Source organism: Loxodonta africana, chromosome 3, assembly GCF_030014295.1.
Source record: "Loxodonta africana isolate mLoxAfr1 chromosome 3, mLoxAfr1.hap2, whole genome shotgun sequence".
Classification (NCBI taxonomy): Eukaryota; Metazoa; Chordata; class Mammalia; order Proboscidea; family Elephantidae; genus Loxodonta; species Loxodonta africana.
In genome coordinates, this window is record NC_087344.1 from 146,220,408 (window position 1) to 146,235,754 (window position 15,347).

The 15,347-nt window shown below is 38.8% G+C and overlaps 1 protein-coding gene across 3 annotated transcripts in view; it reads right to left on the reverse strand.

Annotated features, from left to right (window-relative positions):
• Window positions 1-222: 222 nt before the first annotated feature.
• CDC7 (cell division cycle 7) overlaps window positions 223-15,347 on the reverse strand; it is a 48,563-nt gene continuing 33,438 nt past the window's right edge. For 2 of the 3 annotated variants that reach the window (XM_003418434.4, XM_010598115.3), the window contains exon 12: window positions 224-14,619. In XM_003418434.4, the coding sequence (XP_003418482.1) occupies window positions 14,225-14,619 (395 nt within the window). In that variant the 3' untranslated portion in view covers window positions 224-14,224. Of the gene's footprint in view, window positions 14,620-15,347 lie in introns of all 3 variants that reach the window. The other variant, XM_064282299.1, reaches the window with a different exon arrangement.

Sequence of the window (15,347 nt, forward strand, 5' to 3'; positions counted from 1 at the left end):
AGCCCCCACTTGGAGGAACTGTGTGAACGTGGTATCTGGGAAGGAAAAAGGGAATTGCCAGAGGAGTCCTATCTATACTCCCACAAAGATTGCAGATGCTTACTCAATCAGGGAGAAATTTCTGGAGAGCTGTGGACACAGATGAGAGAAAGCACTATAGATTTGTTGTTGGTAAAGCTAAGGCTAAATTTCTTCACTGATAACATCACTGTACAAGGAGCGATTGTGGCAACATTTCATAACTCGAGAGCTGCAGGCCCAACACCATGCTGTTGCAACATGTTTGGATCCACATCACGTTGTGGTAGTGAGAGTGAGAGAAAGAATTTAAACATCTTGGTCCCACTGGGGTTATCAAAACAACTTTGCTTTATGGAGAGCACCAAAGGTGCACCCCATGGCCTCACAAGGTCCACAATCAGCTTACTCTCTACTGGCCCTTTTGGCTTGTTTCTAAGTCAGTAGTTACTGGAGCCACAGGATGAGGCAGGGGTAGAGTGGGGATGCAGACGAAGGAAAGGCTGATGCAACAGAGAGAGAAGATGGAGGAGGAGAAGGATGTTTGTTCAGGAGCAGGGGAAAGGGAAACGAAAGACCCTGAAGTTGTTTAGCAGTGTTTTCGCTATTGAAGTGGAGGAGAGTAAGTTAAAAAACAAAAACGATTAAAAAACAAAAAATCAATCCCATCTTTGGCAGTAGGAAGCAGGGAAGTGATCAGTTCAGTGAGGGAGGAAATGAGTTAGTCAATATTTTTGTAGACCTATAATGTGTCAGAAAGAGCCCTGATGGTGCAATGGTTAAGCACTCAGCTGCTGACCAAAAGGTTGTCAGTTTGAACCCACCACTGGCTCCATGGGAGAAAAGGCCTGGTGATCTGCTCCTGTAAAAATTACAGCTTAGGAAACCCTACAGGGCAGTTATACTGTCAAATAGAGATGCTGTGAGCTGGAATTGACTTGATGGCACACGACGACAACAACGTGTCAGAGGAGTCCCTGGGTGTTGCAAAAGGTTAAGTGCGCTGCGACTAGCCAAGATGTTGTCAGTTTGAACCCACACAGAGGTGCCTCAGAAGACAGCCCTGGGGATCTTCTGGAAGATCACAGTCTTGAAAACCTTATGTAGCAGTTTTATTCCGACAGAGGGTCACCATGAGTTGGACTAAACTCGATGGAAACCAACAATACCGTATGTCGGGAACTGCGGCATTTTCTTCAACTTGGGAACTCAGGAGGGATGCCTCCAGTACTTGATATACCAGATATCTTCCCAGCCTTAGATAGAACACAGACTTGTCTCTAGAATTTAGCTTTCCCTTGGCCAGGTGTTCAGCCTCCACCCCTGGGTCAGAGAGCTTAGAACCCTTTTGTTTCGGAGATTGAGAGTTCATGCTTACGTAGAGCAGAGGCGCTCCTAACCTTAAAGTTATTGTCAGTTTGGGGGCAGTGAGGGTGGACAGAGGTGCACCTGGCTTGTTCCTCAAGTTAGACTTCTGACATTTATCTCAAAATGAGGTTATATTAGGTTGAACTCAATGAAACTGTTGCTCTTCTAGGCCTAAAAACGGGATCAACAATTGCTTATGGCAATTACATTAACTCATTAATACATAAACTCATGGTAAATTATGTATCAAAGGTGTTCATTAAATGACAATATTTAAAACCTATCATAATTTTTGTAAACCTACTTTGTCATTTCATTCTTCTTTTTATTGGGATCCTAAATTATTGTAAAAGGTATTTATTAAATGAAAATATTTTAAATTACTCTTTTTAAACATACTTTGCTATATTTAAAAAAAAAAAAAAAAGTTGGGATCCTTAAAACATGAAGGTGACCTGGGCCCCTCTTGTCTCTGAGAGACCCTGGCTAGAGCCGGCTGTCCATTTATCTTGGGGCCTTTGCAGAGGAAGCCTCTGACATTCCTGTATGTGAGCATCAATTGCTGCTCAAGACCCAGAGTGCAGCTTCAGAAGTGCTCCTCGTGCTCAAGTCTGTGAGTCTTTTTCTAAATGTTACACCTCAGCCTTTCTCAGTTAACTATATGAACCCATCCATGTAAGTTCTCCTGTTGCACATTTTTATGACACCATCTCTGCTTAGTCACCAGATGACTGGTCACAATCATCTTTCCTATGTCTTCAATCCTTCGTGGCCTCGCCAAATCCTTACTCTGCAAAACATGTTTCATTGATCGTAAAGTTAGCTCACTCACTGAAAATTCATACTGACATAAGATATATTGTAAAGTTTCTATCAAGCCCATTTGACCCTGAAAGCACAAATGCTATTATAGCAAAAGGAAACCTAGTCTAGATCTCTGCTCTCTCCCCTTCCCTGAGCTCCTGAAAAAAAAATTGTATCACCAGTCATCCTGTGTGTGTACACATACACGTATATATGTATATATATTATAGCGTCATGTGCTTATTTTCCAACAGTATTTATTGAGGACCTATTATTTATTTAGGATCTGGAGATACAATAGTCTATGAAATAGACATGAGTCTTGTTGTCTTGGAGCTTACAGTACAGGTGATAGTCAACTAAAGCACTGATAATTTAGTGTTCTAAGTGCCACAACAGGAGTGCTGGTGCCACAGTGGTTAAGCACCTGGCTGCTAACCAAAAGGTTGGCGGTTTGAACCCACCAGCTGCTCAGGGGGAGAAAGATGAGGCAGTCTGCTTCTGTAAAGATTACAGCCTAGGGAACCCTACGGGGCAGTTCTACCCTGTCCTAAATGGTCACTGTGAGTCAGAATAGACTCGACGGCAATGTTTTGGTTTTTTTTGGTAAGTGTCACAACAGGTATGATAGGAGATAACAGGGCCAGTTTTTTGGTGTATTTTGTTTTCTCTCTTACTAGCTTTACTATATACATTAGTCCAAACGTGTGGACAGCCTCCTCATAGGACATGCCAAAGGGACTCCTGCCATCTGGTGGCATCACGATTGGTAAAAAAATAAGCATTCCTGTAGTGTCAGGCTCAACAGTACTGCAACTTTTCACTCAATGTTTAAAAGTCCTGGGGGGAAAAAAAAGCTAAAAAAGAAATGTGTGAGAATATTCTCAGGCACTGTTTCCCTGTAGGGGGAGGTGAAGGGGAAGTCAGGGGAAGAAAGGAAGGAGAGAAGGGAAACAATTACCTACTGCCAACAAATGATAGTAGCATGCATAATCTCATTTACTCCTCAAAACAGTGGGGCAGGCATATAAACTCCATTTTGTAGTTGAGGAAACTGAGGCTCACCATACAGGGAAGAGCCAGTTGTGGCTGACTCACATCACGTTGCCTCGCATCAGGGCTTATTTTTTAATCAACAAAGGGTGAGTAAGGAGGCATAAAAATGTTCCCCAGTTGTGACATCTATACTTTTAAATTTGAGAACCTCAATGAAAATACTTAAAGCTCAACTTAGTACTCAAATTCATTGGAAAAATCTCCATTTTACTCAATAGTATACATAAAATAGCCGGTTCCAAAACCAAAGATAGCTTCAGATGCCACATATTATAATGAACATACTGGAAGGCATTTTCAACAATTTCATACTACTTCTAGTTAAGGGGCATTCTTAGAAATGCTACTTGGATGCAGAAATGTTGGAATTCCCAGAACACATCAGTGAGGACTGACATTTTTGCAATTGAAGTAGTTTCAAAAAGAAAAAAATCCAAGATGAACAGGGTCCTGCCTGTATGAAGATGAATCCCATTAGCAAAGCATACTCAAGTTTGTATACACTACTTTCCCTTTTCTACACTGTTTTATACATACTTATTAAGTCCTTAAAACAAATTGATTTTTAAATTGTTATGGTGCCTGGCACACAGGAGCTGAAAACATGACTATAGTTCAGAGTTATGAAACTTTGGCTCACCCACCTCTTCTACAAGAATCTGAAGGGTTATTACAGATCGAATGTCTACCAGCTGTTCTGTCTCCATTGTGGTCAGGCAGTGGGAATGGAGCAGCAGCGAATTGGAGTAGAGACAAATTAGAACTGATATAGATGCGATGGAGTTGGGGTGCTGCGAAGTTTTAGGACAATCAACAAGGGAAAAAGTGTAATCTTGTAGATATTTAATAATAATAAAGTAACGCAGGCTTTCCTTATCATTACTCTGAGGAGGCTTCAAAATACCCCCTTCTGTCAGGTTCTTAGTCAACCTCAAAGTTTTGACTGCTTACTTGAGTCACTAACGTAGTGATGGAACTGTGAGGAATTTAAAACGTCATCTGTACCTCCCAGAAGTGTATAATCTGTGTACAGGAGATAAAGGGATGAATCATTTGAGCTAAAGTAAGCTTTAGTAGCTATTCATAAGGTTTTCACTGGCCAATGTTTTCCAGAAGTAGACTGCAAGGTCCTTCCTTCCTAGTCTGTCTTAGTCTGGAAGCTCCACTGAGGACTGTCCACCAAGGACGACCCTGCTGGTATTTGAAATACCAGTGGCAAAGCTTCCAGCATCACAGCAACATGCAAGCCACCACAGTACAACAAACTGACAGACACGTCAAAACCTTATAAATAGCAGCAGAACATTGTCTGATACAGTGAAGAAGATGAACCCTCCAGGTTGGAAGGCACTCGAAATACTACTGGGGAAGAGCTGCTTCCTCAAAGTAGAGTTGACCTTAATGACAATGATAGAGCCATGCTTTTGGGACGTTCATCTGCTGATGTGGCATGACTCAAAGTGAGGAGAAACAGCTGGAATCATCCATTAGTAATTGGAACCTGGATTATGAAGTATGAATCCAAAAAATTGAAAGCTGTCAAAAATGAAATGGAATGCATAAAGATCGACATCCTAGGCATTAGCGAGCTGTAATGGACTGGTATTGGCCATTTTGAATCAGACAATCATATGGTCTACTATTCTGGGAATGACAAAAGCTGAAAAGGAATAGCATCACATTCATCATCAATAAGAACATACCAAGATCTCCTGCAGTACGACACTGTCAGTGATAGGATAATATCCATACACCTATAAGGAAGATCAGTTAATACAACTATTATTCAAATTTATGCACCAACAACTAAGGCCCAAGATGAAGAAACTGAAGATTTTTACCAAAACTTCTGCAGCCTGAAATTGATCAAACATGAAATGAAGATGCATTGATAATTATTGGTGATTGGAATGCAAAAGTTGAAAAAGAAGGATTGGTAGTTGGAAAATATGGCCTTGGTGATAGAAATGTCAGAGATCACATGATAGAATTTTGCAAGACCAATGACTTTTTTGCTGCAAATATCTTTTTTCAATATAAATGACTATACATGTGGACCTCACTGGATAGAGAACAAAGGAATCAAACTGACTATATCTGTGGAAAGAGACGATGGAAATACTCAATATCATCAGTCATAACAAGGCCAGGGACTGACAGCAGAACAGATCAACTGCTTACATGCAAGTTTAAGTTGAAGCTGAAGAAAACTGAAACCAGTCCACGAGAGTCGAAATGCCTTGAGTGTATCCATCTCAAGAATAGGTTTGACACACTGAAAACTAATGACTGAAGACCAGATGAATTGTGGGAAGACATCAAGGACATCATACATGAAGGAAGCAAAAGGTCATTAAAAAGACAAGAAAGAAAGAAAAGGTCAAAAGGGATGTCAGAAGAGACTCTAAAACTTGCTCTTGAATGTAAGTAGTTAAGCGAACAGAAGAAATGAAGTAAAAGAGCTGAATAGAAGATTTGAAAGGGCAGCTCAAGGAGACAAAGTAAAATATTATGTGCAAAGACCTGGAGTTAGAAAACCAAAAGGGAAGAACATCCTTGGCACTTCTCAAGGTGAAAGAACTGAAGAAAAAATTCAAACCCGAATTGTAATTTTGAAGGATTCTATGGGCAAAACATTGAATGATGCAGGAAACATCAAAAGCAGATGGAAGGAATACACAGTCACCATCCCAAAAAGAATTAGTCGACATTCAACCATTTCAGGAGGTAGCATATGATCAAGAACCAAAGGTAATGAAGGAAGAGGTCCAAGTTGCACTGAAGGCATTGTTGAAAAACAAGTCTCCAGGAAATGACAGAATACCAATTGAGACACTTCAACAAATGCACGCAGTGCTGGAGGTGCACACTCGTCTATGCCAAGAAATTTGGAAGACAGTTACCTGGCCAACCAACTCAAAGAGATCCATATTTGTGCCCACTCCAAAGAAAGGTGATCCAACAGAATGTGGAAATTATCAATCTCATTAATATCACACACCAGTAGAATTTTGCTGAAGATCATTCAAAAGTGGTTGCAGCAGTACCTCAACAGCAAACTGCCAGAAATTCAAGCCAGATGCAGAAGAGGGCATGGAACAAGGGATATCATTGCTGTTGTCAGATGGATCTTGGCTGAAAGCGGAGAATACCAGAAATGTATTTACCTGTGTTTTATTGACCATTTAAAGGCATTTGGCTGTGTGGATCATAACAAATTATGGATAATATTGGGAAGAATGGGAATTCTGTAACACTTCATTGTGTTCATGAGGAACCTGTACATAGACCAAGCAGTAGTCATTTGAACAGAGCAAGGGGATACTGAATGGTTTAAAATCAAGAAAGGTGTGCATCCAGGTTGCATCCTTTCACCATACTTATTCAATCTGTATCCTGAACAAATAACCCGAAAAACTGGATTATATGAAGAAGAATGTAGCATCAGGATTGGTGGAAGACTCATTAACAACCTGCAATATGCAGATGACACAACCATCCCTGCGAAAGTGAAGGTGACTTGAAGCACTTATTGATGAAGATTAAAGACTACAGCCTTGTGTAGATTACACCTCAACATAAAGAAAACAAAAATCCTCACAACTGGACCAATAAGCAACATCATAATAAATGGAGAAAACACTGACGTTGTCAAGGATTTCATTTTACTTGGATCTACCATCAACATCCTTGGAAGCAGTAGTCAAGGAATCAAACAATGCATTGTATTGGGCAACTCCGCAGCAAAAGACTTTTTTTAAGTGTTAAAAAGCAGTCACTTTGATGACTAAGGTGCACCTGACCCAAGCCATGGTATGTTTCAATCACCTCATATGCATGTGAAAGCTGGACAATGAATGAGGAAGACTGAAGAATTGAATTACGGTGTTGGTGAAGAACACTGAATATACCACAGACTGCCAGAAGAACGAACATGTCTGTCCTGGAAGTGTAGCCAGAATGCTCCCTGGAAGTGAGGCTAGCAAGACTTCATCTCACGTACTTTGAACATGTTATCAGGAGGGACCAGTCCCCGGAGAAGGGCATCATGTTTGGTAGAGGGTCAGCAAAAAAGAGGCAGAGCCTCAATGAGATGGACTAACAGTAGCTCCAACAATGTTTTCAAACATAATGACTGAGATGATGAGGTAGGACTAGGCAGTGTTTTGTTCTGTTGTACACAGGATTACAGCAGCTAACAACAACAAATCTTTGTGGAATGAGGAGGGACTTCTGATGGCCTTATAAGAATGAATAAATTTGGGATATGCATTCTAGGTAATGGAACTACAAAGTCCATCAGGTCAGTACTTAAAGATCCCATGAGGGCTACTCTAGGCCTAAAGCGTGAGTCAGAGTTTTGCCTTCATTTAAATTACATTTTTATTGGAGGGGGTTACTGAAAAGAGATTATGTAAGAGAAATGAGGCATTTCACCTTTCTTACCATTTGGTGCCACCCTCAATCAAAGAAAATATTCCACACCTAGGAAAACAGGCATCCTTGCTAAGAGAAGCATTTGGCTTAACATTTTCCCAAGAAAGCAAATGAAATGTAACTTAAATGTATTCACTGAACAAATAGTTATTGAGCACCCACTCAATAAATGCCAGGTAAACGATCTTTGTGTTGTACAGTCCTATGAGTTTTGACAAATGCATAATGTCATGTACCCACCATTACAAGTATCATACATAATAGTTTCATCGCCCTAAGAACACCCTGTGTGCCACCTATTCATCTCCCCTTTTCCCTTTGGTCCACCGGAAACTACTGATCTTTTTAGTATCTCTATAGTTTTGCCTTTTCCAGAAGGTCATATAATTGGAATTATACAGTATGTAGTTTTCTTGGCCTGGCTTCTTTCACTTAGCAATTCATATTTAAGATTCATCCATGTCTTTTCACAGCTTGACAGCTCATTTCTTTTTATTGCTGAATAACACCTGATTGTATGGATTTTTGTTTATCCGTTCCTATCAAGGGACATCTAATTTTTGGCAATTATGAATAAAGCTGGTGTTCAAAACTTTTTAACATAAAATTGATAACAAGTTTCCTTTTTACAAGGAGCACACATTGATATGGCCATTTAAAATAACAAATTAAAATGACTAAAAGGACACACACAGAACACCAGGCATTCGTTTCACAAATCTTGGAGAAAACTGTAAAACGGTATTGCTAATACTGATCTAACGATTATTCATATACATATACATGCACTGTGGCTGGCTTTGCTTTTGATCAGAACATTTGAGTGTAGGAAGATAGTGATCAGCAACATGACGGAAGAAACAAACTTCTACTGGGTAAGGAAAGCATTAAGAACAATGTCCAGAGAAACCCAGGGGTGGCTGAATTCCTCATTCCCCTGCTCCTTAAGGACAAGGCTAAAGTAACAAAAAAATATATATATATTTTTTCTTTTTAAAGTAACAGTAATGTGAGACTGTAGAGCCATACATTTGTTTCTGATTTGCTTTCTTGGTCTCATCATAGTTGGAGTCATTCCTGGATCATTATATGCTAGTCTTTGGAGAAGTTACAGAAGGAATTTACACAAAGGGCAAGTACATAATTAAACACATACATACAAAACACACCATTAGTGAAACACAGATAAGGTACATATGCAAAAAAATCTGATTAGAAAGGAGAGGATTTATCATATTGATCTTTCGTTTTCTGGTTGGTGCTATGCACTCCCACAGTTGACACTTTTAGTTATTACCCTTCTGATTTCAGGATGACAAAGCTCCATCCCTTGATTCATTTTCTTGGTTTCCTCCTAAAGGGAGTCACATTGGCCTCTTCCGATTTTAGAATTCGAGATGAATCTTGTTGGTTATCACAGGGTAGGTTCTGAATCACAGTGACCTTATGTATCACAGAACGAAACTTTGCCAGGTCCAGCACCATCCTCATGATTGTTGCTGTCAGAGTCCATTGTTTTGCCACTCTGTCAATCCACCTAACCAAGGGCCTCCCTCATCTTCGCTGACTCTCCTCTTAATCAACCATGTTCTTTTCTAGAGATAAATCTGTTGTTGTTTGGTGCTGTTGTCAGTTCTGACTCATGGCAACCGTATGTACAAGAGAATGACACATTACCTGTTCCTGTGCCATTCTCACAAATATCGTTAAACTTGAGCACATTGTTGCAGGCACTGTGTCAATTCATCTCCTTGAGGGTCTTCCTCTTTTTTCCCGACCCTCTACCAAACATGATGTCCTTCTCCAGGAAATGGTCCCTCCTGATAACATGACCAAAATATGTGAGACGAAGTCACACCATCCTTATTTCCAATGAGCACTCTGGCTGTATTTATTCCAAAACAGATTTGTTCATTCTTTTGGCAGTCCATGGTATATTCAATATTCTTTGCCAACACTATAATTAAAAGGCATCAATTCTTCTTTGGTCTTCCTTATTCATTGTCCAGCTTTTGCATGCATATTAGGCAACTGAAAACGCCATGGCTTGGATCAGGCACATCTTTAGAGTGACATCTTTGCTTTTTAACACTTTAAAGAGGCCTTCTGGAGCAGATTTGCCCAATGTAATGCATCCTTTGATTTCTTGCTATTGCTTTTGTGGGTGTTGATTGCGGATCTGTGTAAAATGAAATCCTTGACAACGTCAATCTTTTCTCCATTTATCATGATGTTGCTTATTGGTCCAGTTGTTCAGGACTTTCGTTTCCTTTATGTTGAGGTGTACTTCATACTGAATGCCGTAGTCTTTGACCTTCATCAGTTAAGTACTTCAAGTCCTTTTCACTTTCAGCAAGCAAGGTTGTGTCATCTACATATACAGGCTGTTAGTAAGTCTACCTCCAATTCCGATGCCCCGTTCTTCTGCATATAGTCCAGCTTCTTGATTTGCTCAGCAAACAAATTGAGTAAGTATGGTGAAAGGATACCACCTTGATGCACACCTTTACTGAGATGAATCTATGAGCTCTTTATTCCCTTAACTATCTGCCTTCTCTCAGGAGAAAGACGTGGCAGTCTACTTCCGTAAAGATTTAGAACCTTGGAAATCCTATGGGGCAGTCCTACACTGTTCTACAGAGTCACTATGAGTCAGAATCAACTCAATGGCAATGGGTTTGTAATCTGCCTTCATAAGAATTACGATTTTCTAAACTTGATACTTTCCTCAAAAAATTGCTTCAGCAGGATCTGAATCTGCTTCAGGGTAAGGGCAAATACAAAAGGGTATTTTGTACGTAAAAAAACAAACCAAACCCATTGCTATGGAGTCAATTCTGACTCAGAGCAACCCTACTGGACAGAGTAGAACTGCTCCACAGGGTTTCCAAGGAGCGGCTGGTGGATTCAAACCGCCGATCTTTTGGTTAGCAGCCATAGCACTTAACCACTACACTACCAGGACTCCTGTTTTGTGCATAGTGAATGTTTAAATAGAAATTCTAAACTATTCACATCTATTCATTTATTAAGCAGTCAGGCTTTCATTTTTTTTGCCTTATAAAAAGTATGCACACACTCCCCAAATCAGTTTTTATTTTGCTCATCCTTTTGAATTCTTTCCCATATATTGTTCTGTTAAATTTTTAAAGCACTCTAAACAATGGTTGAAAACAATTTCATCCTTTTATTTCATTTTCTTCCCATTGGTCAAATTAGCTCTTGAACTATTTTGCAATCACTTTTCTATTCTGAACTTTACTTTCATAATTTACTCACCCAATTTGTAATTACTTTCCTAAGACCACGCCTTTTCACTTTAGATAACTAAAATGTCATTACTTACTAAATACTTACCTCAGCACTGACCTTTTTGGTTATTTTGTTGAAAACCTTGCTGTAATTTGAAATAGGATTAACTACTTTTCATTTCTTATCTGGTACATTGGTGATAATATCCACCTTTCAAGGAAGGATGACAGTTTAGATACATAATTTGACAAAACTAGTAATTGACAAAACTAGGAAACAGCAACATCAGTTCTAAGAACATAGGAAAAAACCTGAAGAGTTGACATTTCTGCCTGGTGTTAAACAGTGTTCTTTAAAGACCATAGACAGCACGCACAAAAGTGGGTGGAAACGATACATCTGCAGACAATGGCAGATAGCATTACTAGTCAAATTTGGCCACAGTTTAAGATAAATAACTTTTTGATGATGTGTAGGACTGAAATTACATAAACTGCAGAAATGACTAAAACCTAAGCCCACAAGTTTTTCGGGTTTCACAAGTTTGTGCAATCAATATTCTGACATTTGTAACATCATTTTTTCCCTAAAATGCAGATGCCAGAAAGAACAAGATATTCGTATCATGTGATGGCTTTTGTTCAGATTTTGAAATAAGCTTAATTCTTTGGCATAATCGTTCTTGAGCCACATTTTTATTTAGGTCATTAAGACAACCATAATCATCTCCTTATAAGGAAAAGTTTCATTAAACATGCTAAAAAGCTGCAGCTTGTTTCAAAAACCAGTACTTGTAGCTTGTTAATAGTTCTAAATGTCTAGGCTTATTAAATGAAAACGCCCTTAGTTTTCTCTCAAAAGTCTGAACAACAAAAATCTTAAAAAGTTGACAATGGAAAAAAGCTAAACATTCCGGGAATTTCCATAATAATAGGAAATGGCATGAACTACTTACCTTATCAATCTTTCCATAGAAATGATTATTTTGCCAGAGTTTTCATAATATTTTGGGGAGTTATCTGTCATTATAAAATAGTGTTCTGAAGGCTCAAAAGTCTGAAGAGGGAGGTCAGGAGGAAAGGAGAGAGAAAAGAAGACTCCGCTTAGTGGATACTGTTATGGGTGAGGAAAATTTGGGAATAGATAATGGTGATGGTTGAACATGATAAACACAACGCCACTAAACTGTACATGTGAAGAATGTTGAATTGGCAATTTGTTATATATATATTTACCACAATAAAAAGTCTGAAGAACATGAATATGGAAGTTCCTTAATAATTTTTAATTTTGATCCACACGGCACTAAAAATTGAGGCAACATTCTCCATCTAGTAGGACTGAAATTACCCAGGAACTAATTTGTAACACTGGATAGTCTTTTTAAACATGAGCTCTCTTTACCTCCCCCTCGCATAACAACCCAAGTTCTATTCTCAAAGTGACATTAACGAGAAGTTGAAATGGCAACCCTGAATTTTAAACTTTCTTGGAGATTGTCTTCCTTTCTCCCTTTTGGTATTGTTAAAATTTCCTTCCTTTTAATTTTCTGAGGATATGTTATTTTGACCGTGAGTCACAAATTTTTATAAGTACTTCAACTAAGGAAAGACTTTACGTTGACCAGGGTTGTCTTCTACTGAAATGGCTTATTTTACTACTACTGTGACAGATCTTCTTTAAATTAAGTCAATGAGCACCTTTTCTATAGAAAAATCTGTTCCTATCTTTCATATTACTTCTTGAGCCAGGTCAATACTTGTTAATCTAGTACTCACTATTCACTGGAGCGCATTCATTCACCTCAGAAGGAAAATACTCCTAGTCGTCAACACTTTTTAAAAAATGTAAAAGGATGAACTTTATTAAACATATGAATTTAAGAACATTCAGGTGTTTTGTTTTTAAGATTACAACATGAGAAGACAAAGCAGATCAATGGTAATGGTTTATATATACAAAATCCAAAAACTCTATCTGAGAACACTATACTCATCAAACAGGTTAGATACAAATACTGACTTCAATGTTCAAAATAATAAAATGAGTACATTATGTGTCCTCTAGCTGTTTCTATACTCTACTAAATAGGAAAACTTCTCAGCCGAACCACTCCCAAAGAGAGTTATTTCCCATAATAAGTTTGACATGCTGCCACTGATATGTCATTTTGAAATGTAAATAATACGTAAGCCTCTACCTCAGGTCTTTTTCTACTTTGCTTACTTCATTTTTTCTCTTCTCAATCCACCCAAGAACTCAGTAGCCACCCTTCTCTGAGCAGGACCAACTTGGTCAAAACAGGATCGAGACCTGGATAGCTGTAAGCAGAGGAAAAATCTCCAAGAATACTCTCAATTCTGTGTTCCCCTTTCCTTTTGACAGGTACCTAATTATACCTAAGATGGTATGAGAAGACACATCCGCTCAGAGAAAAAGAAAAGCATTTTGAACTATTAATCTTCACCTTAGTCCTGCAGCTTCCCCTTATCAACCAGTGTACTCATCATTTTAAGTTCCCAACTGTAAACACATGTGATATTTAATAAAGCACCCAGAAACTTCATGGTAAGCACCTAGAGATTCCAAAGAGAATGTATTAGGTAGAGGTAGAGAGGAAAGCAAAATCCAGAAACCATTCTTACAAAAAAACATGGCAATTCACACAAAGGTGGTTTCATAAAATACTTTAAAATGGATAAATTCAATTTTAAGCAATATTTTGTCCCATGGCCAATATTTTCTTACTCATTTCTTTAGTGTTCATAAAAGATAAAACACATACCTCTAGGAAAGAAATTAACTTCTTTACCTATAGAATTGTTAGAGTACTAGCACCAAGTTGAGTTTTCCAAAAGTATACATAGTTCATAGCTCTACAAAACCAGTAAACTAAGTTCTTTGATTCGTTTAGCCCCTATTACATCTATTAATTTTAAGACTTGCACCCTGAACCCCTACGTACTAGGCTAAACCTGTTCCTTTTTCTGCATATGGCAGTGAAAAGTAATTAGGGAAACTAAAAATCCGATTTTACTCCAGTGGATTTAACTCAAAGAAGATCATGTTGTTGGTCCAAAGAAGTATGCCAGGTTACCTTCAGTAATCTTAAATTTCCATTAGTTTTTATATAGAACTGTACTTGAGAATCAGCCATGAGAGCAAATATTAAAATTTTAAAATGTTACCTGCCCTGGCATCTAATCAAGAGCTAATAGCTATTACAAAAACTCACATCTCTCCCGCCCGCAACAATATGTAACAGTAGACATTAAATGAAGAACTACAATCATAAGCTCATATCTTTAAAAAATGGATGTAACAAAGCTCCTTCTGCTGTTATTCTTGAAGCTGGATTTAGATCTAGAAGTTTATCAAGCAGGTCGTACGCTTCATCAGGTACCTTATCCCAGCCTTCTAAATTGGTAGTATCCTCCTCAAAACGATTTCCACAGCCATTACTGTCTCCTTTAAGCAATGAACTCCCGGAGCGCTGTGCTTGAGGAGTAGGCATGAGGTGAGCAGCTTTATGGTCAGTTGTCTCTGAAAAAGCTGGGTCAAGAGAAACAGTCCCTTGTATACCACTTGTTAATTTGGGGGTTTTAGAATCTATACCCCGGAGCCTCTCACAGAGTTGTCTCAAGTCTTGTGCTGGGACTTCTTTGCTACATAATATTGATTTGCCTAAAAGAAAACAAAAACAAAAAACATGCCTTTTATTATTGTAACATCTGAATATGTCAGAAGCCTCTCATATAGTAAACAAGCAAGTTCAACCATGTGCTTTATGGGCACACCTACACTGGGTACACCGAGATAGCACGCCAGATGCTGTATTTGTGTTTGAACATAGTTGAAGGGCAAACAAAGTGGATGACACTAAGTAGAAAGCAGTGGTGTACTGTGCTGTGTCAGGGACTTGCTTGACTTTGCCATCTTCCTCAGTTTCATCTTATGCTTCTTTAACCTTTAGCTGCCTGCAGCTCCCCCCACTTTCTCAGGCCTTTATGTCAAAATCGACTAGACAGTACCTAATAACAACATGCCTCTGCTTACGTGGCTCCTGTCTTTGCCTAGGAGGCCCTGTGCCCGTGTGTGCCCAGGACACGTTATCACTTCCCAGCTCAAGAATTATCTCTGTGAGGCCTCTGACACTCAGAGACTGAGTTAATCATTTTAAGCGTCTGCTATAGATTTCTATTGCTACTTTTCTATCCTGCACTGTAATTGATAAGATATATGTCTGTCTTGCCTACTAGACCGTGAGCTTTGAAGAGAGTGCCTTATTTATCTTTGATCCCCTAAAACCTGGACAATGCCTGGTACATACTGATGCTCAATTAATGTTTTCTGGATTGGGCAAAATGGCATTATTCAGACTCTCTCTCTCTGTTCAAATGTCACATGCTCAG